At 35.6% G+C, this 22,634-nt stretch overlaps 1 protein-coding gene across 1 annotated transcript in view; it reads right to left on the reverse strand.

Moving 5' to 3' along the window:
- Positions 1-11,577: 11,577 nt before the first annotated feature.
- Positions 11,578-22,634, reverse strand: part of CDH2 (cadherin 2) — a 273,767-nt gene continuing 262,710 nt past the window's right edge. Inside the window, exon 16 of the mRNA XM_049769551.1 lies at positions 11,578-12,956. Coding sequence (XP_049625508.1) covers positions 12,750-12,956 — 207 coding nt within the window. The 3' untranslated portion in view covers positions 11,578-12,749. The remainder of the gene's footprint in view (positions 12,957-22,634) is intronic.

Raw genomic sequence — 22,634 nt, forward strand, 5'->3', positions numbered from 1 at the left:
AAAGCTAGCAGAGATTCTAGTGCAGTGATACAAGGTAAGTATAGAAAGTAAAAATGAAACAAAGCTATGGGGCAAGTGCAAGAAATTTCTTTAAGTCTTTGGCAGTGGATGCCTTTATTGATAAGTAAAAGTAAATATTGGAGTATGAAAATAAGATTCCTAAGATACAAAGAAAGAATTATTAAAGATAGAGCCAAGAATCATCACCCCAAATATATAAGCCACTTAAAATAAGCCAACTTTGAAAATACTGTCATCAAATAAGTCAGATTTCACCTCTGATGCCAAGTTATCTAACAAACATGTTTATCATGCAAAATAGAAAACCCTAGTAGAAAGCAGCAAATTAAAAATTACATGTTGCAAAGCAACTTTTTCAAAAAGTAGAACAAAATATTTTTTGCTACTGAGAAGTTTATATGTACCATTAGGCAATTTAGAGGTCAACTTAAATGATACTTTCTATTTAGAATATTAATTGCAGAAACAACTAACTACTTGGATCTTGAGTGACTTCCATTTAGTAATTAAGCTCACTTAGTATTTCTGAAGATTTACTCTTAAGTATATAAGTACTTTAGTAAATCTTTACAAGGTCAACAACTTCAGCTTCAAAAAAGTAATAAAGGAGTTGACTCTAGTATACATAAATATATATTAGTAGAGCAATGAAATCATTCAAAATAACTTCCTACTATCCATGTTTCTGACTCGCTAAAATTGTTTCCTGGTTAAGACTAAAGAGTCTAAGAATAAGCACTTAAAATAATCACTATTATAGTTTTCACATGGACCTATATTATAGAGCTGTAGCAATTGTAAAGTAGATTGGACACTTGCCTTGCATAGTTGCCTCTTGTTTGACTTCTGGTACCACGTATGGTTCCTCAGAACCACAGCATGAGTGATCCCTGAGCACAGAGCCTTAGGCACTGCTGGGGTGGCCCTCAAAACAAAAACAAAACACTTTATAGGGATTAAATGTTTTAAAGTTCTACTTAATGTGAACTACAAGTTTCACAATTTATTGTGAAAGAAATTAAGGGAATATGGGTTAATTTCAACTAAATCTCCCATAAACTCAATTGAGCTCAACTAGCATCTCCTTTAACACCCACTGTGCTCTTAACCAGAATGGATAACAAAAAGAAAAAAGCAGCTTTTTATTATCAATCAACCTTACCAAATATAGAAGTGCTAATAATCAGAGAGAAATATTTATAGGAACACTAAATTTGTTGTATCAAGGGCAGAAAATTGGTTTTGCTACTTTCCCCTCTCCAAATGCCTTTTGAAAGGCAAGGTCAGTCAACCTTTGATATTTTTCAAGGAAGGCAAATTTTTTATTGTCTCCTGCTGAGCACACAAGAGAAATACGAATATCAAATATTTTATATTTTTATTACCTCAATTTCATTATGAGTCAAGAAAATGGCAGCTTAGGATAAACTTGTACATAATCCATTTTTTTTTAAATAAAAGCATTACTTTCATTTCCTTGATGGGGAAAAACTTTAATGGATTCTTTCTCTGCTAGAGATCTCATTCCCAGAGACGCTACATGCATTATATACTGTACTGTTGAATTATATCTCTGACAACACAGTATTTTTTAAGATCTTTTTATTTTATGCTTCGTTTATTCCCATGCCATAAATTTTGCCTTTTCAGTTTCTTCTGCACAACCTGGTTTACATCTCTTTGGTGAACAGTGAGGCCATGAAGCTGGCTGAATGCAAACATGAAGACTGCATTTGTGGGTGTGGTTTCAGCTGCCGGGGCTTCCTGGAAGTATGAGGTGGGTATGTATACTCTAAAACAGTCCTGGTGATGTCAGCCCAAGTACTGGCATACCTGGATTTTTGGTCAGAATAATCACAAAATATTTTGAACAAACAACTGTAAGCAACAAGAAAAGGGAAAGTGGGAGGAAAGAAATTCACAGGGGAATAAGGACCTCAGTACATCAGTAATGTGGGGATGGTCTATATTTATATACAAATCACAGAATCATATATAAAACACCAGAAATATACACTTAACCTACAGCAACCAAAATTTAAAATGGTCAGGGTGGTGTAATGGCCAGAAAAGGACTTGTGAATCCAGGTGGGAAGGAAGTTGATACTGATGGTGAACTGGTACTAGAATGTTATGTGTTTAACACTGAACTATCAGTAACTGTAAATCAGTTTTTTAATTGTTTACACCAAGACCATAATTATTATCACTATTGTAAACACCTTACATAACTCTAATAGATTTTCAAAAACATTACTTTCACAACTATTAAAATTTTGTGACTAAAGTTATGGTTGTAATCCTAGTCAATTATAAAAGGTAAGTGTTACAAAGACAGTTTCTTTGGTCATTTTTGTTACAGAAATCATTTATAGTGAAATAATATTAGAATTTCTATGCTAGGAAATGTAAATTAGTCAAAATAGATATTAATAGATAAACCAAGCTATAACAGTTGAGTACTAAAAAATAAAGAAAACAAATGAGATCCCCGTAAAATATTATTATTGGATAAAGCATATTATAGAGCCCCAAAATTAAAAATGGCCAAGTAAATTTTTTCCTATTAATAAAGCTACAATTTAATTTTGAAAATATATCAGGTTAAATATATACAAACATGTTCTAGAAACACAGCAATCCAAAGTTGAGTTAGCAATCATCTCTCAGGAGCTGACAAATCAAAACAAATTAAAAAACTAGATATTTGTAAAGCCGGAGAGATAGCATGGAGGTAAGGCTTTTCATGCAGAAGGACAGTGGTTCAAATCCCGGCATCCCATATGGTCCCCTGTACCTACCAGGGGCAATTTTTGAATGTAGAGCCAGGAGTAATCCTTGAGTGCTGCCGGGTGTGGCCCAGAAACAAACAAACAAAAAATCAAATAAACAAATCTGAAAAATTTAAATACTTTAAATTATTATTATTATCATTATTATTATTATTTATGTTTTTTGGGCCACACCCTGTGAATCTCAGGGGTTACTCCTGGCTTGGAAAACCATATGGGACGCTGGGGAATCGAACCATGTGTGCAAGCCAAAAGCCCTACCACTTGTGCCACCGCTCTGGCCCCAAATACTTTAAATTAAATATAATTTAAATAAAATAGAAAAAAAATTGGCTCCCTGTGTGTGACACCAGGCGGGGAAAATCCGCGAAAGTACACCGGCCCAGTGGGGCTCAGCTGTGAAAGACTGTGAGTGTGACCTGTCTATGTCTGTCTACTGTCCTCTTGCGTGAAACTCTTGCGAGTGGGGCAAAAAGAGGCTCAGAGGAGCACGGCCGCTCCGCTTCGCTACGCGGCCGTGCACTCTTTCTAAGGAAAGAACTCCATTGCAACAAGAAGGAAAAATCACACTAAGAACGGCGCTATATCACAGAAGCAAACATTTCTCTCTGGACTGTCTTCTCTGTTACATGCTCGGGCCTAAGATTTGACCCAGTGTGAGGCTTCATCCACGGAGGACTCCCCTCCCTTAGAGGCAAGTCAGCCCATCCAGAAAGGGAGGAGCCAGAGGAGTGTGCTGCCTACATCATATAGACAATGAATACCACTACAACACGTAGAAAAACCCACAATACAAATGTGACAATGGGGAAACAGCGCAGGCCAGCATCAGACATAGAGAATGAAGATGACAATTCTGAGGACCAGATAATGACTGAACAACTAATCAACCTCTCAGATAAGGACTTTAGACTAGCAATATGGAAGGTGCTCAACAGACTCCAAGAAACCATGGATCGAGTTGAACAGAACACTAATAAGAACCAAGAAAATATGAAGGCAGAAATGACAAAACTCCAAACTGAAATAACATGTCAACTAACAGGCCTGAAAAACTCAGTAAACGAAGTGAATGACAAAATGGATAAGCTCTGGGACAGGGTATCAGAAGCTGAGAATAGACTTGGTGCTGTGGAAGATGAGATACATAACAATTCCATACAGCAGGAGAGATTGGACAAAAAACTTAAAGCAAATGAGCAGACAATGGAAAAATTAGTCAAAGAATGGGAACAGACGAAAATAGAAGTCTATGATAAGATCAACAGAAACAACTTAAGAATCATTGGAGTCCCAGAGACCCAGGAAGAAAATTTCCAGGAAGAATCAATGGTCAAGAACATCATTAAAGAGAAACTCCCAGAGCTAAAGAATATATGTGATCAAATCCTGAATGCCCGAAGAGTACCAACCAAAAGAGACCCCAGAAAAACCACCCCAAGACACATCCTAGTCACAATGACAAATCCCACAGATAGAGACAGAATTCTGAAAACAGCAAGATCAAAAGGGGAAATCATGTTCAAGCAAGCTTCCCTGAGATTTACAGCAGACCTGTCACCAGAAACGCTCAATGCCAGAAAGCAGTGGTGGGATATTGTGACAAGACTGAATGAAATGAATGCTTCACCCAGAATACTATACCCAGCAAAACTCACTTTCCGGTTTGATGGAAGAATACATGGTTTCACAGACAAAAAACAGCTCAGAAACTTCACAGACACAAAACCAGTCTTAAGAGAAAAACTGAAAGACCTAATCTAAGACAAGACTACCCAAAAGACACACCAAATTTTGAAATAAAGATGGCGTTAAATCCCAGGACAATTCTTTCTCTCAACGTCAATGGACTAAATGCACCAGTTAAGAGACACAGAGTGGCTAAATGGATCAAAAAACTCAATCCAACCTTCTGCTGCCTACAAGAAACGCACCTGAATAGTCAGAACAAACATAGACTCAAAATAAAAGGCTGGAGAAAAGTTATCCAAGCAAACAACACCCATAAAAAAGCTGGAGTGGCCATACTAATATCAGATAATGCAAACTTTATACTCAGGAAGGTTGTAAGGGACAAAGACGGACATTTTATATTAATCAAGGGGTACGTAGAGCAGGAAGAATTCACTCTCCTAAACATATATGCACCGAATGAGGGGCCAGCAAAATATTTAATACAACTGCTGACAAATCTGAAAAATAATATCAACAACAACACAATAATTGTGGGGGACCTAAACACGGCTTTGTCAACACTGGACAGGTCAACCAGACTGAAACCCAACAAGAATATACTAGACCTGAGGAGAGAAATGGAAGAAAGAGGCCTAGTGGATATATATAGGACACTCCATCCCCAGAAACCTGGATACACATTCTTCTCCAATGTACATGGGACATTCTCCAGGATAGACTACATGCTGGCACATAAAACATACCTCCATAAGATCAAGAGGATAGAAATTTTGCAGACTACCTTCGCTGACCACAAGGCTCTGAAATTATTTGTGAACTCCAAAGGGACTCAGAAGAAACACTTTAACACCTGGAAGTTAAACAGCCTCATGCTCAATAACCAGTGGGTCCGAGATGAAATCAAGGAGGAAATAAAAAGGTTCCTGGAAACAAATGACAATAAAGACACAAACTCTCAGAACTTATGGGACACAGCAAAAGCAGTACTGAGAGGAAAATTTATAGCTTTGCAAGCACACATCAGGAAGGAAGAAGGAGCTTACCTGAGTAGCTTAATGACACAGCTAATAGAACTAGAAAATGCTCAACAAAAGGACCCAAGAACAGGAAGACAGAAGGAAATAACAAAGCTGAGAGCAGAAATCAACGAAGTGGAAACTCAAAAAACAATCCGAAAGATCAACGAAAGCAGAAGTTGGTTCTTTGAAAAAATAAACAAGATTGATAGACCACTGGCAAACCTAACAAAGAAAGAGAGAGAGAGAAACTTGATAACTCGTATCAGGAATGAAAAAGGAGAGATCACTACTGATATGACAGAGATTCAAAAGGTAATCAGAAACTACTTTGAAAAACTCTACGCCACTAAAAATGAGAACCTGGAAGAAATGGATAAATTCTTGGACTCTTATAATCTTCCACGGTTGAAGGAAGAGGATGTAGCATATCTAAACACCCCCATCACCATTGATGAAATTAAAACAGTAATCAAATGTCTGCCGAAAAACAAAAGCCCAGGTCCAGATGGATTCACTAATGAATTCTATCAAACTTTCCAAGAGGAACTACTGCCAATCTTGGCAAGACTCTTTCATGAAATTGAACAAACAGAAACACTTCCAAATAGCTTTTATGAAGCCAACATCACCTTGATACCTAAACCAGACAGAGACGCTACCAAAAAAGAAAATTACAGACCAATATCACTGATGAATGCAGATGCAAAGATCCTCAACAAAATCCTGGCAAATAGGATTCAATGCCTCATTAAGAAGATCATCCACTACGATCAAGTAGGTTTCATCCCAGGAATGCAAGGCTGGTTTAACATCCGTAAATCTATCAACATAATACACAACATCAATAACAAGAAAAATAAAAACCACATGATCATATCAATAGATGCAGAGAAAGCATTTGATAAGGTCCAACACCCATTCTTGATCAAAACTCTCAGCAAGATGGGAATGGAGGGAACCTTTCTCAATATAGTGAAGGCCATCTACCACAAGCCAGTGGCAAATATTATCCTCAATGGAGAAAAACTGAAAGCCTTCCCTCTAAATTCTGGCACAAGACAAGGCTGTCCTCTCTCACCACTCCTATTCAACATAGCACTGGAAGTACTTGCTATAGCGATTAGGCAAGAAAAGGATATCAAGGGAATCCAGATAGGAAAGGAAGAAGTCAAGCTCTCACTGTTTGCAGATGACATGATACTCTACTTAGAAAACCCTAAAGACTCTATCAAAAAGCTTCTAGAAACAATAGACTCATATAGCAAGGTGGCAGGCTACAAAATTAACACACAAAAATCAATGGCCTTTCTATACACCAACAGTAATAAAGAAGAAATGGACATTAAGAAAACAACCCCATTCACAATAGTACCACACAAACTCAAATATCTTGGAATCAACTTGACTAAATATGTGAAGGACCTATACAAAGAAAACTATAAAACTCTGCTCCAAGAAATAAGAGAGGACACACGGAAATGGAAACACATACCCTGCTCATGGATTGGCAGGATTAACATCATCAAAATGTCAATACTCCCCAAGGCATTATACAGATTTAATGCCATCCCTCTAAAGATACCCATGACATTCTTCAAAGAAGTGGATCAGACACTTTTGAAATTCATTTGGAACAATAAACACCCTCGAATAGCTAAAGCAATCATTGGGAAAAAGAATATGGGAGGAATTACTTTTCCCAACTTTAAACTGTACTACAAAGCAACAGTTATCAAAACAGCATGGTATTGGAATAAGGATAGGTCCTCAGATCAGTGGAATAGGCTTGAATACTCAGAAAATGTTCCCCAGAGATACAACCATCTAATTTTTGATAAAGGAGCAGGAAATCCTAAATGGAGCAGGGAAAGCCTCTTCAACAAGTGGTGTTGGCACAATTGGATAGCCACTTGCAAAAAATTAAACTTAGACCCCCAGCTAACATCATGTACAAAGGTAAAATCCAAATGGACTAAAGACCTCGATATCAGCCCCAAAACCATAAGATATATAGAACAGCACATAGGCAAAACACTACAGGACATTACAGGCATCTTCAAGGAGGAAACTGCACTCTCCAAGCAAGTGAAAGCAGAGATTAACAGATGGGAATATATTAAGCTGAGAAGCTTCTGCACCTCAAAGGAAATAGTGCCCAGGATACAAGAGCCACCCACTGAGTGGGAGAAACTATTCACCCAATACCCATCAGATAAGGGGCTAATCTCCAAAATATACAAGGCACTGACAGAACTTTACAAGAAAAAAACATCTAACCCCATCAAAAAATGGGGAGAAGAAATGAACAGACACTTTGACAAAGAAGAAATACGCATGGCCAAAAGACACATGAAAAAATGTTCCACATCACTAATCATCAGGGAGATGCAAATCAAAACAACGATGAGATACCACCTCACACCCCAGAGAATGGCACACATCACAAAGAATGAGAATAAACAGTGTTGGCGGGGATGTGGAGAGAAAGGAACTCTTATCCACTGCTGGTGGGAATGCTGTCTAGTTCAACCTTTATGGAAAGCGATATGGAGATTCCTCCAAAAACTGGAAATCGAGCTCCCATACGATCCAGCTATACCACTCCTAGGAATATACCCTAGGAACACAAAAATACAATACAAAAACCCCTTCCTTACACCTATATTCATTGCAGCTCTATTTACCATAGCAAGACTCTGGAAACAACCAAGATGCCCTTCAACAGATGAATGGCTAAAGAAACTGTGGTACATATACACAATGGAATATTATGCAGCTGTCAGGAGAGATGAAGTCATGAAATTTTCCTATACATGGATGTACATGGAATCTATTATGCTGAGTGAAATAAGTCAGAGAGAGAGAGAAAAACGCAGAATGGTCTCACTCATCTATGGGTTTTAAGAAAAATGAAAGACACCCTTGTAATAATAATTTTCAGACACAAAAGAGAAAAGAGCTGGAAGTTCCAGCTCACCTCAGGAAGCTCACCACAAAGAGTGATGAGTTTAGTTAGAGAAATAACTACATTTTGAACTGTCCTAATATTGAGAATGTATGAGGGAAATGTAGAGCCTGTTTAGGGTACAGGCGGGGGTTGGGTGGGGAGGAGGGTGATTTGGGACTTGGGTGATGGGAATGTTGCACTGGTGATGGGTGGTGTTCCTTTTATGACTGAAACCCAAACACAATCATGTATGTAATCAAGGTGTTTAAATAAAAAAAAAATTAAAAAAAAAATAATAAAATAGAAAATTATAACAAAAATTGAAAGCACAAATGACAAATAAAAGCCCTAAATTAATTAGTTCATTACTGATCAGAAAAGTCCTCATTAATTAGCATAGACACCTTTTGTTGTCCAACAGAGACATTTTACTGGAAAAATTTTAAATATATGAGACATCAAAATTGTTGAGAATCTTACCAATATTTGTATATATTATTGGTAGAAGTGTCAATTGACGTAGTTTCTAATTGGGAAAGTTTGGCATACATAATTAAATTTTTAAATGCACACTTTCATCAGGAAATAAAATCCATTTCATATCAATTTTACACTTAATTTTCTTGTTTCTTATTAGAAATAACGCAGAACAAAATCACTTGAATGATCTAAAATGTAAATCCCTGAATGGGGTCCATAAATAACACTCATAAACATAGTTTTTAAGATTTTATTATACAATATGGTTTTAGTGCTTTTACAAAATTACTCAAAAGTAGTTAAGTACTGTGGCTGACTCAAAGGCTAATAATGTCCAAAGAATAAAGACGATGGTCTTACATTGTGTTACTATTTTGAGCTGAATAAAATTTTTAGCCAAGGAAGGGAGTCAATGGCTTTTAGAAATTCTCATTTTTTAGCTAAAAGGACTTTGAAGTAATGTTAAAACATTTATAATTTCATTAATTTCTTTCACCTTTCTTAGTCTTGCAATTTTATTTCCAGGTATCTCAGAGAAAGACTCCAATGCAAAGTAACAACCACAAAGGTGTGAACTGCAAAACTGACCTTAGTAGTAAAACTGGAAACAGAAAAAAAAGTAAAAATCCAAATTGACTGAATATTCATATTTGACATTGTGTATACACTGTGCAGCACTTCCTTTACAATGAGGTAGATTTACCTATATATTTATATGGGTGAATTACCAAGGCACATGCTTAGTAACTAAGTCAAGTCACAGAAAATACCTAATGAACAATATCAATGATGTGAAAACAAAACAAAATTACATTTTAATGAAGTTGTAAAATTGATTTTTGGAAACAAGTATAATGTATAAGTGAATTTAAATTTTCTCTGGAGCAGAGCAGAGGACTTTAATTTTTTTAAAGTATTTTTCACAAAGGAACAGTACATTAAACATAATGTTTACATTTATTTATTGTGATGAGATAAAATTCTTTAAAGTTATGCATATATTATATCTATAGTATTTAATAACATCTACCATTATACCTCAGCCATAAGAAAATAATGGAAATATTTACCTAAACAATGCAAATTTTGAATACTTTGATGTAAACATTTATGAAGATAATTCAGTTTTCATTTAGATGTATAGCAGCATAATGAACAGTCTAAGAATCCATTTTAGTAAAGCCTATTCCAATTAGTAAAGTTAGCATTTATGAAAATTCAAGACAAGTTATAGCATCTTTAAATTTAAAACTGACAAGTATGTTACAGAGTGAATCAACAGAGAAGTAAATTTTTTGTCTAATAAAATACTTTTTATGTTAAGCAAAAACACATGAAGTTAATTAGAGATGGGATGCTGTTAAAATGTTTTTCAAATATGTAATATGATTCTGAGGCAAATAAAAATAGAACGCCTTCAAGTCTGTAAAATTTCATTTTCAAATAATAAGACACACAAATAGTTTTATAAATTTTAGTAAGATAGTTTCAGATTTTAATTCTCAGTGACTATCTGTACTGTACTGGAAATGTCAGGAGTAGATTAATTTGGATCAACCTCCCAAGCAAAGTACTAGGGAGTCAAGAAGACACTCCTGTCAATACTCAGGCAACCATGCCAGCAGGGTCAATCTCAGATCTGCTGATGCAGCACTAGGTGCCATCAGAGTGACACCCAGAAAATTCAGATTCTTGCACAAGCAAGCCAAGCACCTCTATCCCCTGAAATATCTTTCTGGTTCCAAAGATTCGTTTTTGGATTTTGGACACACCCAGTGCTCAGGGCTTACTCCTGGTTGTGTGCAGGGATCATTTCTGGCAATGCCTGTGGGACCATATGTGACACTGAGGATCAAACCTGGGCCAGCTGCATGCTAAGTAAGCATGTTGTTCCCTAAAGGGAAGTAAAAATGCAGTTACTGCATACACAAAAAGAGGCTCACAATAACAGACATTAACTAGAATATACAAATCTATCCTCATTTGTATACACATTAAACCAATATCTCATGTACCACCAATCTATTTAATTTTGCCAACTCTAAAACAAATAGGAAAAAAAATGACAAGTCTATGAATGAACACCAGTCAAACCAAAGTAACTATACGAAACAATAGCTTCTGAGAATGTCTTTTCTGAGAATTCTACATGTCCCCTGCAGTTTGTAGGACCTGTCCTGTAACTTTTTACTGAGCTTTTTTCTTTGACTGCTTTTTGATGCAAAAGGCCTGTTAGAATAAATCAAAATATAAACTTGGGCAAAAAGGAGTTAAAGCATGAGGAATAGTAAACATTACCCAAAGTTTAAAGCTAAGGGTGCCATATATATGTTATATATCGAGATAGATACACACACATATAAACATATATAGTCATCATAATGGCATCATCTATCCTTATATTACTTGGTGTTTTACCTGATGTTTTTCTAATAAGATCCACAACGATTCTCTCTGCTGCTCACTGGACATGGCTGCTATACTAAGAGTTTCAATGGTGAATGGTGAAAGAGCAAGTACATACATTTGGACTGTTGTTCTCAGAAAAACTCCAATTCTTGTGATTTTCACAACATTCAAAAAAGATCAAGTAGAAAAGAAAAAGTTCAAACCAGTCACCAGATCCAAAATTAGCATTTTATTCAGAACGCTGGGGTCAGAGGTGTATCATTTATATTCTGGTACACAATACAGAGGCAAAGCTGTTGTCAGAAGTCTCTCCAGTTTAAAAGCTTTTTTTTCAACACACATTTAGTGCCACCAGTGTCAGACCACCCCTTTCTATCCTTGTCTTCCCTTTTTTTTTTTTGGTACAAATTATGTAAAACATTTGTGCTAAGAACTTTTCTCCCTCCCCTCCCCAAAAAAAATAAAAATAAAAAATTAAAAAATTAAAAATTGAGTATTCTAACTACAGTTCAACAATTAAATCAAATGTCACTTTGTTTTGTAAATACTTTATCCATAACGAAAGATATAAACATGCAAAAAACCTGAATCCATAGTCCAAATAATACATACACATGTTCTGAAGTTTCTGCACTTCTCCACAGACTATGCCAATAAAACATATGTACACATACCAATTTTTACAGTGAAGTGGAAAAAATACAGTAAATAAAAAAGTGTACATGGATTAAGACCAAAATGTGTCTAACATTCTAGTTTATGAAAAATTTAATTTTGCTACAAATTGGTGATATGAAAACTCCCTTTACTTGCAACCAGCTGCGTAAGTTTAAGATTTTAGTGAAAAAAAAAAAAAAAAGAAAAACCAAAAACTAAAGTCTAAAACTAGAAGTAATGTACATTTTCCAATCTCATGGTTTTATCCCCCCAAGATAATAAAATCGCTCCATGAGTTTTTGTTTGTTTGTTTAATTCCATATTTTAATAAAAGCAAATGCAATGTAACAAAAGCGTGTTGAAGCATATCATGGTTTAACTTACTGCTCCCACAAAATATTTTGTCTTTTACTTATCATTTCAGAAATCAGTACCATTAAAGCCTTAAACATAAAACTAATTCCAATCTGAAAAAGGTACAAAAAGGCACATAAAATCCCAGTGCTTCTGTACTGTAAAATTCAAGTGTAACTGAGCTCAGTGTTTTTCCAAACAGTATTGGATCACTGATATTCCCTCTGAGCCCAAATTGGTTTGCAGCCTATGCCAAAGCCTCCAGCAAGCACGGTGCTAGTAGACTACAAAGTTAAAGCCTAGCTTCTGTATGCTTTTTGGGAATATCAGTTGACGTTGTTTGTACTTTTCCAAAAACCAAGTTCACCCTGAAGTTCAGTCATCACCTCCACCATACATGTCAGCGAGTTTCTTGAAGCGTGGCCCCCAGTCATTCAGGTAGTCATAGTCCTGTTCTCCACCGCTACTCGAGGAATTAAGGGAGCTCAAGGACCCGGCTGTGGAGCCACTGCCTTCATAGTCAAAGACTAAGAGGGAGTCATATGGCGGAGCTGTGGGATCATTGTCAGCTGCTTTAAGGCCCTATAATTCGAAAAGACAAAGGAAAAAACAAAGATCATTAGTATTTTTTAATCCATAGAAATTGAGGTTTATCAAGCCTTGTGCAAAAGTTAGATCAAATTTAACTTACAGCTTTCCCCTGTCAAGAAAGAACCCTAAAAATCTAGCTAGTGAGATACACATTAAGAGAAAGTTAAATAGTCTATATTTGGCAGATATAAACAGTTTGGAGCAGAAAGGAAAGATCTTAAGAAAATCATATTACAATCGAATTGATATATATTTAAATATAAACTAAATTTAATATTGATGAGCATCATACAATTCATTCATTGATTCATTCAACAAACATTTGGAAGAAAAACTACAAACATTTGGAAGAAAAACTTGGCCATGAGTTTGGTAATACATTTTTTTTAAAAGCTCATTGGGAAAGACTGATTTTCAATGAGCTACTACTTGTGACACAAGTTAATGAAATCCTCTGGAGCTAAAAAAGCATGTAAAGTGTAGACCCTAATCTATTAGGAGTTGATTAAAGTTTGACAACATACTGAACTGGAATCGTATGCAAGGGGAAAAGAGTAACATGCAAGTGAATGCCACATTGTCCTTGATTTATACCAGTGAATACTCCAGTGTAATCTGAATTATTATAATATATAATGAATAAAAAATTAGAAACATGACTTGAAATGGGAATATATAAAATAGTTATTAGGGTGCTATGTCATAAATCTCAATTCTAATACTGAGATGAAGTGGTATATTGACCTATATTTAGAGGATATCAAAGGACAGATATAAAGGGCAAAGATAAGAAAGACATGTGAAGAGCAGATATAGATATTTGGATATTTCCATTAAATCTTTTCTGGAGTTAACGGTTTGGTTCACAACAGCTATCCTCAGGGCTTTCTTCTGGCTCTGTGCTCCTCAAGGATCTCTCCTGGCAGGGCTCAGGAGAGCATATTGGGTGCTGTAGATCCAACCTGGCTAAGTTGCATGCAAGTCAAGAACTCTGCCTGGTGTACTATCACTCTAGTTCCTCCTTCCCCCACCAAATAGTTTATGTTTTTAGAGGATAATAAACTTCAAATTAATTTATGAGATTAAGTATATTTTTAAAGAATAGGATGGCTTCTAATCTCCATAGGTCCTAGAAAAGTCATGATTCAATTTATAAACATAGACATATATTGGGGGAAATTCTAGCAATTTAAATTTTATGATATGTACATATCATATGTGACTTATGAGAACCAATAAATCTATGTCCTGTATTTGCAATATGTGTACAGAGAATGATTTTTTATATAAAATCCATAGATATATAGCTAACTCAAAATTACACTTTATACAAATTTAATTATTTTTTTAAATTTAGATCTTTTTTGGTAGTCTTTAATTTTCTCTTAATTCTACTCTAAAGTTACAGCATATAGTATATATACTAATATAACTTTATAAATATTTTTGTTTGCAGCTCTACTTTTCAAATGGTGGGGGCTTCCTGTGTTCATTGTTAGCCAAACATGTCAAGGACTATTGTTCTCTAGATCAATCCTTCCAATCCATAGGTATTTTATGAGCAAGAAGGTGGTTTCCCTATCAACATATGTTTGTCTATGTAGTCTTCTAAATTACAGAGGAGAAAGAGAGAAGAACAAGAGGAAAATTAAGATAAGAGTCAGTATGGTAATGGTTAAGAGTGAGGCTCAATAGTGACAGTACAGAAAGCAGGGTGTTTGCCTTGTATACAGCTGAATCAGATTTGATCTCTGACATCCCATATGGTCCTCCAAGCACCACCAGTAATATTTCCTGAGTGCAGAGCTGGGAACAATACTTGAGCATTGTCGAGTGTGATCCCCAAATCAACCAAACAAAAGAACAAGACCAAAATTTTACACTATTAGTTTTCCTATGACCACATATATTTCCGTATCATTTTAGTATCAAACCTCAGAATTTTCTCTTTTTTAAAAAATTACTTTATTTAAGCACCGTGGTTACAAAATTGCTAATTGTTGGCTTTAAGTTAGACAAAGAATAACATCCTTTACCAGTGCACCATTCCTGTCACCATCACTGATGTTTCCCATTTCCTTCCCACCCCTACCTCTACCTTGCTTTATGGCAGGAAAATTGATTTTCTTCTCTTTCCCTAAAGGCACTGTGGTTTGCACTATTGTCAACAGAAGGATGGCTTGCCTGTTAGTTCTTCACTTTCAGCACTGAGTTCTAGTCTAGAGATATCAGTTCCAACTATCATTGTCCTTGTAGACCCTTCTTTTTTTTTTTTTTTTTTTTTTTTTTTTTTTTTTTGTGGTTTTTGGGTCACACCTGGCAGTGCTCAGGGGTTATTCCTGGCTCCAGGCTCAGAAATTGCTCCTGGCAGGCAACATATGGGATGCCGGGATTCGAACCAATGACCTCCTGCATGAAAGGCAAACGCTTTACCCCCATGCTATCTCTCCGGCCCCGCCCTTCTTTAGTCTAGATTTACTCATGGCTCTTTGTAATGAGTTTTCTACACAGAGCTAGACATTTGTCTCTATAGTCTCTGGGTATTATTACCATACTATATCTTGTTTTTCTTATATCCCACAGATGAGTGAGCCTATTTTATCTATCCATTTCCCTCTGGCTCATTCCATTAAGCATATTACTCTCCATGTCCATAGATAATTATAGGCACACTTCATGATTGCATTTTTCTAATGGTTGCATAATATTCCATTGTATAAATGTACCATAGTTTCTTTAGCCACTCATCTGTTGTTGGACACCTGGGTTGTTTCTAGATCCTGGCTATTGTAAAATAGTGCTGCACTGAACATAGGACTGCAGAGGACAGAGTTTTGTATTTTGTATTCCTAGGGGTATACCCTAGGAATAGTATTGCTGGGTCATATGGAAGCTCAATTTCTAGATTTTTGAAGAATGTTCATATTGTTTTGCCAAAAAACTGGATCAGCCTGCATTCGTTCCCACCAGCAGTAAATGAGACTCCCTTTCTCTCTGCATCCATGCCAGCACTGGTATTTCTTGTGTTTTATGATGTGTGCTAGTCTCTGTAGCATGAGATATCTCATTGTTATTTTGATTTGCATCTCCCTGATGATTAGTGATGGTGAGCATTTTTCCATGTGCCTTTTGGCCATCTGTATTTCTTAAGGAAATATCTGTTCATTTCTTCTCCCCATTTTTTGATGGGATTACTTGCTTTCTTTCTTGTAAAGTTCCTTCAGAGCCTTGTATATCTTAACTATTAATCTCTTATCTGATGGGTATTGGATTAATAGGTTACTCTCATTCTGTGAGTAACCATTGTACCTTAGTCACTATTTCCCATGAGGTGTAGAAGCTTATGAGTTTGATGTTGTTTATATTTGCTTCTACTTGCATGATCAGTAGTGTTTCATTCTTAAAGATGCTTTTAGCTTTACTGTTACGGGTTGTTCTGCCTACATATCCTTCTATGTACCCTATGGTTTCAAGTCTGATATCAAGGCCTTTAATCCATTTGTTTTGACCTTTGTGCATGGCATTAAGAAGATGTCTGAGTTCAATTATGTCAGAATGTTCTTACATACCATTTTCCCTCTCACTTGGTTATATAATTTAAACACAGAAATACTTGTATAAAATAAAATATAGCAAATTTTCAGTGAATAACTTCTATATGAAACATCATGTACATAGGATTTTTGTTGCTATATTTATAAAATAAGCTACAGACATTTTTGCTAAGCCTGAGACACTCCTGAGTATAGTATCTGAAAATTCTGAATTGTTTCCATGGTTGACTGCATGACTGTCATCTATGATTCTTCTCTAGAGGAGGACCATTCACCCATACACCCATTAATGCCTCTCTGGAACCAGAGTTTTCTTCTCAACGCACTGTCAAGCTTGGTGATAGGACTGGCCTTGTATAGATAATGACAAGCAGCAGTGCTGCAGAGATTCCAAGTGCATTCTTTCAAGTGTTTCCATTAAGATCCATCTCCTTTCACTTGCCTCTGCCATGAGAAGGCATGACCTAAATGGGAATCCTCCTTTTGCCTCCATCCTAAAATATAGAACATGTATGTGAGGTATTGATTAATGGTGCTAAGAGATGACATGAATCATAAGAAAGAAGTATATCTTTGTCTTTTTAAGACAATTCATTGGCATGAAGCCTTAGGTAGTTAAAGTCAAAGAACCACACATTCAATCCTTTTGATTGCATTTGTTCATTCAATTCAAGAAACCTTTTTGGAGGGTGAAAGGGTGTGGTGGGGCAAAGGTTTGTTAATTATATATTAGAATATGTTTTTGTAGTAGAGAGATAGAAGGTATTAATGAGTCATCTTGGAAGTGGCCCTTGTGAAGTTTATTGACATTTCCTTTTTTCTTTCCTTCCTTTCTTCCTCCATCCTTCTTTCCTATCTTCCTCCTCCTCCCTTTTGTAATGGGTGATTTATTTAGTTAAGCACTAATTTAGATCCATTTAAGAGCAAGAACAGAGAAAGATTTGAGGAAATAATTAAAAAAATTGAGAATATTTCTAGTGAGTAGAGTAGATCTTGATGACAAATGCTCTTTTTTGATTATATTTCTGCTGTTGTAGTGATGAAGTTGGTCTTTTTCACCGGATCCTGGCAATGCTCAGGGATTACTCCTGGCTCTTACTCAGGAATCACTCCTGGCAGGACTCATGAAGCAATGTGTGGTGCAGAGGACTGAACCCAGGTTGGTTGAGTCAAAGCAAGTTCCTTACCCACTGTCCTGTAATTTTGACCCAGTTATCTTCTTATTATGACATTATATAAATTTATTCATTATAATACTGACCAAAGACAAGGTCACCATGTTCTAGTTATCTGATTTATCATAATACACATTTTTAAGCAAACCTATGTATGTGGAGTTCAGGCAAGTCCCAATGTTATCAGCACCACACTAGAAACACAGAAATGTTAAGACTAAATTTAACTTTAAAGAGTCAATGGCAGGATGGCCAGTGTACCTGGCTTCAATGGAGAAGAAAGTAGTTGGTTATGTTAACTGTGACTAAGGGGAAATGCTGGGAGTTGTTCAATCTTCACAGGTATATTAAAGACCCGAGTTTCTTCTTTGAATTCTAAAACATCTAACTCTGTTGTTTATAATCAATATAACACTGATTGTAATCTGGTCTCATACTCCCTAGTGAAGCATCAAAAATATTCATTTTTTATTTTTCTTCACATGCTGTGACTTTCTGAACATCTTGTCTATTTTAAAGTCCGCTTTCTTTGTTTTATTTATTAAAGAGAAGAGGCTAGAGGGTTTGGGGATTGTCTCAGTGGCTACAACTACCTGAAACTCAATTATGAATAACTTTGTAATCAGGGCGACTAAATAAAATAAACACAACAACAAAAAAACTGGACTTTTGCAAATATGAGGCCATGAATTTGATGACTGCTGCTGACATGCATGGAGTTAGGACTGTGACTCCTAACAGAGGATACAATATCTTAAGGACAAAATGATGTGAATCAGCATCAAATTCATATAACTAATCTTGGTGAGTACTACAACTAAAATTAATGTGTGAGTACAGTCTATGGTGATCATGTGAGCTAGCACCTCACACACTCCCAGTGGGCATCACTGTCAAAATGTATGTGTGCCTCACAAATAAATGTGTGTGTGTATGTGTGTGTATGTGTGTGTGTGTGTGTGTGTGTGTGTGTGTGTGTGTGTACAAGCACCATGGCAGAAATGCAATCCCCAGTGAGCACACAACTGCGCATCTACAATGCATGTTAATGGCAATAACAGCACCAAAGGCAAAGGTGGGGGAACAAGTAGAAGAAAGCTTAAGAACATAAAATCCATTGGGAAACATAATACTATGCTAGAGTATTGCTCACTTTCTCCAGTTTTAATAATTTTTAAAGGGCACAACCCACTGAACTTTTCAAGAATTCTTAGGCAAGCTGCCTGTCTAGGCTGAAGGTTAAATACTGTAAGTTCTTCCACTTGAATAGCACTGTTTTATCAGAGAATAAAAGATGATTTTTCTGGTTGCAGCATATATAATCCCCTGGGGTACTATTTTGGTAATTCTAAAATGATCACCATCAGTTCTGAGAAACAGACATAACAGGCATGTGGCCAGAGTGAATGCAGAGTAGAAATACAGTGGGTCACATAACCTACATAATTCCCTTATGGGCTTTCTTTATTCTTAGTGTGGGCAGCATTTCATGTGATGGGAAACATACTGTCGCTGCAACCCACCTGCAGGTGTTTCTCACTCCTTCCAAAAGTTTGACTGAATCTAGAGGAGTATGTGCTTGTTTTACCTAACCTTGAGGGGAAGATCTTGAATTCTATATAAATTCTGACTATTTTTTGGTTTATAACTTGATGTCTCTGTAAATTGAAAAAGCTGTGGCTCTGGCTAGATTCTGACGGGGTTTGTATTTATAGACTTCTGATCCTAGATCTATGCTTTAGGCATTTAGAGAAGTTTTTATAGGGACTATAAAATGCCACTTATTTTAGGGAGGGGCTACATGGAGAGATACCAGATGAAAAGGTCTTTCTCCCTCATACTCTATCTTCTATAGTCCATTGACTGTTTGACCACACTGAAAGACTCTTAATAACTCTTAGTCAATAGTATTATTTCTCCTTTTTAATATCAAAAACAATGATATTGTTTTTGCTTTGTTTTGTTTTGGGCCACATCCAGTGATGCTCAGGGGTTACTCCTGGCTATGCACTTAGAAATTACTCCTGCCTTGGGGGACCATATGGGATGCTGGGGAATCGAACCTCGGTCCATCCTAGGTTAGTGCATGCAAGGCAAATGCTCTACTGCTTGTGCCAGTGCTCTGGCCCTAGGGATAATGATTTTTAATTGTTTTATTTTGATTATACATTAAAGACTGATTTTATATATGTATATATAAAATACACACACAGGTGTACTCCCCTCTGGTTGTGCAAGATAATTTTTAATCGTTGCATTAAAATTTCCCTTAAATTGGGATTTATTCTTTGATATGTTTCATTTTGGGGGTCATACCAGGTGGTACTCATACTCATAGATAACTCCTAGCTCTACCCTTAAGGATCACTCCTTATGGGTTCAGGGGACCATATGTTGAGCTGGGAATACATAGGCTGGTCATCTGCAAGGCAAGTACCATATCTGGAGTATTAGCTCCAGACTAAAGTTCACTCTTGATTAAAACTTTCATATTAAATTATAAGAGTTATGGAAAAAATTGGAGATTAATGTCTCCTTGATATCTGGATATTTTACAGAATCCTGTCAATATCATTTAGAGAAGCATTCACTGATTCTACTGTTTTTAATTTTTCTTTGTTCTACCAACTAACAATATCACTAAATTATTTATCAAAATAGACCAAACCTAAAAATAAAACATTGTTTTTATATCATTTCTTGCTATATGTATATTAACTCTCTAAGTTAACTCCCTGTTTGAAATGTCCCTTATTACATTTTTCATTTAATAAATATCCATCCACCCCTTAAAGTCCATTAAAAAGTGACATGTTACACGACTTTTTTCTTCTAACCATAAATAAGAATAATTGTTGTGATCACTCTGCTCTTTTTTACTTGTATTAGAGGTACCAGCAGATATTCTTTTTTTTTTTTTTTTTTTTTTTTTTGGTTTTTGGGTCACACCAGGCAGTGCTCAGGGGTTCCTTCTGGCTCTAGGCTCAGAAATCATTCCTGGCAGGCTTGGGAGACCATAATAGATGCCAGGATTCGAACCGCCATCCTTCTGCATGAAAGGCAAACACCCTACCTCCATGCTATCTCTCCAGCCCCACCAGCAGATATTCTAAAAGGTAATCTTGTATTGTTATTCTAGATGTTTCTTTCATCTCAAAACTTGTTTACATTTATATCTACTTCTTTCAAAAAAAGATAAGGTCTAGATTTAATTGTAGGTGGAAGAGGCCAGGATGATAGTTCAAACGGCTGGAGCACATGCTTTTAATGCAAAATTGAGTTCAATATCCAGCACCATACAGACTTTTGAGCACTATAAGTAGTAACCCCTGAGCACTGCCAAGTTTGCACACACCTCAACCAAAAATCAAACAAAAAACATCTATAATGCACCAACAAACACATATACAAAAGTCATATGGGTATATAAGTATAGAATGTTTATAATTACAGCAGATTTCTATGACTTGTCAATGTCATCCTTAGTAGGTTAATTTCTACTACCAGCTACTTTTATTTAAAGAAAATTGTATTGAAAAAAATAGCTTTCTGTTTTATTGTAATTATAAGACAGTAGAAAGCTTTTACTCCTGAAAGTTAAAATTAGTAAAGATTAATATTATACTGATTTGTGATTGAGATTTTTATTTTGTCCCAATAATAGACAATGTCCCAAGCAACTTATCCCCTTAGTTCTCGTTAACAGATTCTTATACATCTCTATTTTATAAATAAGAAAAGTATAAATTCTAAAGTCAAAATTTAATGACCTTGACATTTGTAAAAAAGTAAAGCAGCTATTAGGCAAAGCAGTTGGAGTTTAACTCAAATGTCCAATTCCTATAAGAATGAACAAAGATCCGTTAAAGAAAAATTATATTTAATCATTAGGATAAAAAGTTTTCAAGTTCAGTACTTTTAAGCAAGTTATTCAAAAGTACTTTCTGTAGTTTTAATGTGATATTAATCAAAAGTCAGCATTTAAAAAGTCTCTTTTAATATAAGTATGACCTTGATTTTTATACTAATGAGAAAAAGAAATATACAGGATTAGTAAAGTTATTGAAGGTATGCTAAATCTACTGTCAAGACTGAGATTAACATAATTTGTTTCAACTTTTCTCTCCTTGAAGGTCATGCTTAAATATCTCAAAATAGAATTAAATTCTGTAGATAAAATTAAAAGTGTTTGGTTTATTTTATTCTATATACAAATTAGGAATAAATGACCATTTTTGAGATTCAAGGCAACATTCACTCATTATTTAAATAAACAAACCAGAAAATGTTCTCATAAGCTTATCCCTTACATTCATGCAAACACCCCCAATTATAATCACTACTATATTATTCTTCATTTTGAACATTTAGCACTATGCTAAATCAAATAAGACCTAGAGATTCATAAATCTGCTTATATTTCAAATGTATGTATAAAATGTGCTTGAATTCATTCTAGGTTCCTTAAAGTGCTTTAAAACTTTACATGTTCTCAGTTATAAAAAGATCCTAAGTACATCTTATGGATTTCTGATACTGAAGACTCGATGATGCTTATCTCTTAAGCTGTTGGACTGTTTCACTCCTTGATATTATAAGGAGCAGGGTATTTAGTTGCTGAGTGTCAGAGAACTGACACTCACAAACTTGGCTCCCCAATTTAGTTTTCTGTGCCATCTTAACCTCCCGAGAAACTCTTACTAATGCAAATTGTAAGGCATTTCTTGGTACAGATTTTTTTTTTAACAATGTCTCTATCCTATAATCACATTCAATTTCATGGTTTCAGAAGCCTTATGCAGAATGCTTTCAAAATGGTATCCTTTTGTGTGTACATGCACTCACTGCATCAATTTACCATCATCTTATCACTGTCTTCCAACAAAAAAAATGTCTTCTCTTGATCTATAGGAGGGTACAGAGTGGATAGAGAAAACTTC

Source organism: Suncus etruscus, chromosome 3 (assembly GCF_024139225.1).
Source record: "Suncus etruscus isolate mSunEtr1 chromosome 3, mSunEtr1.pri.cur, whole genome shotgun sequence".
NCBI classification, from domain to species: Eukaryota; Metazoa; Chordata; class Mammalia; order Eulipotyphla; family Soricidae; genus Suncus; species Suncus etruscus.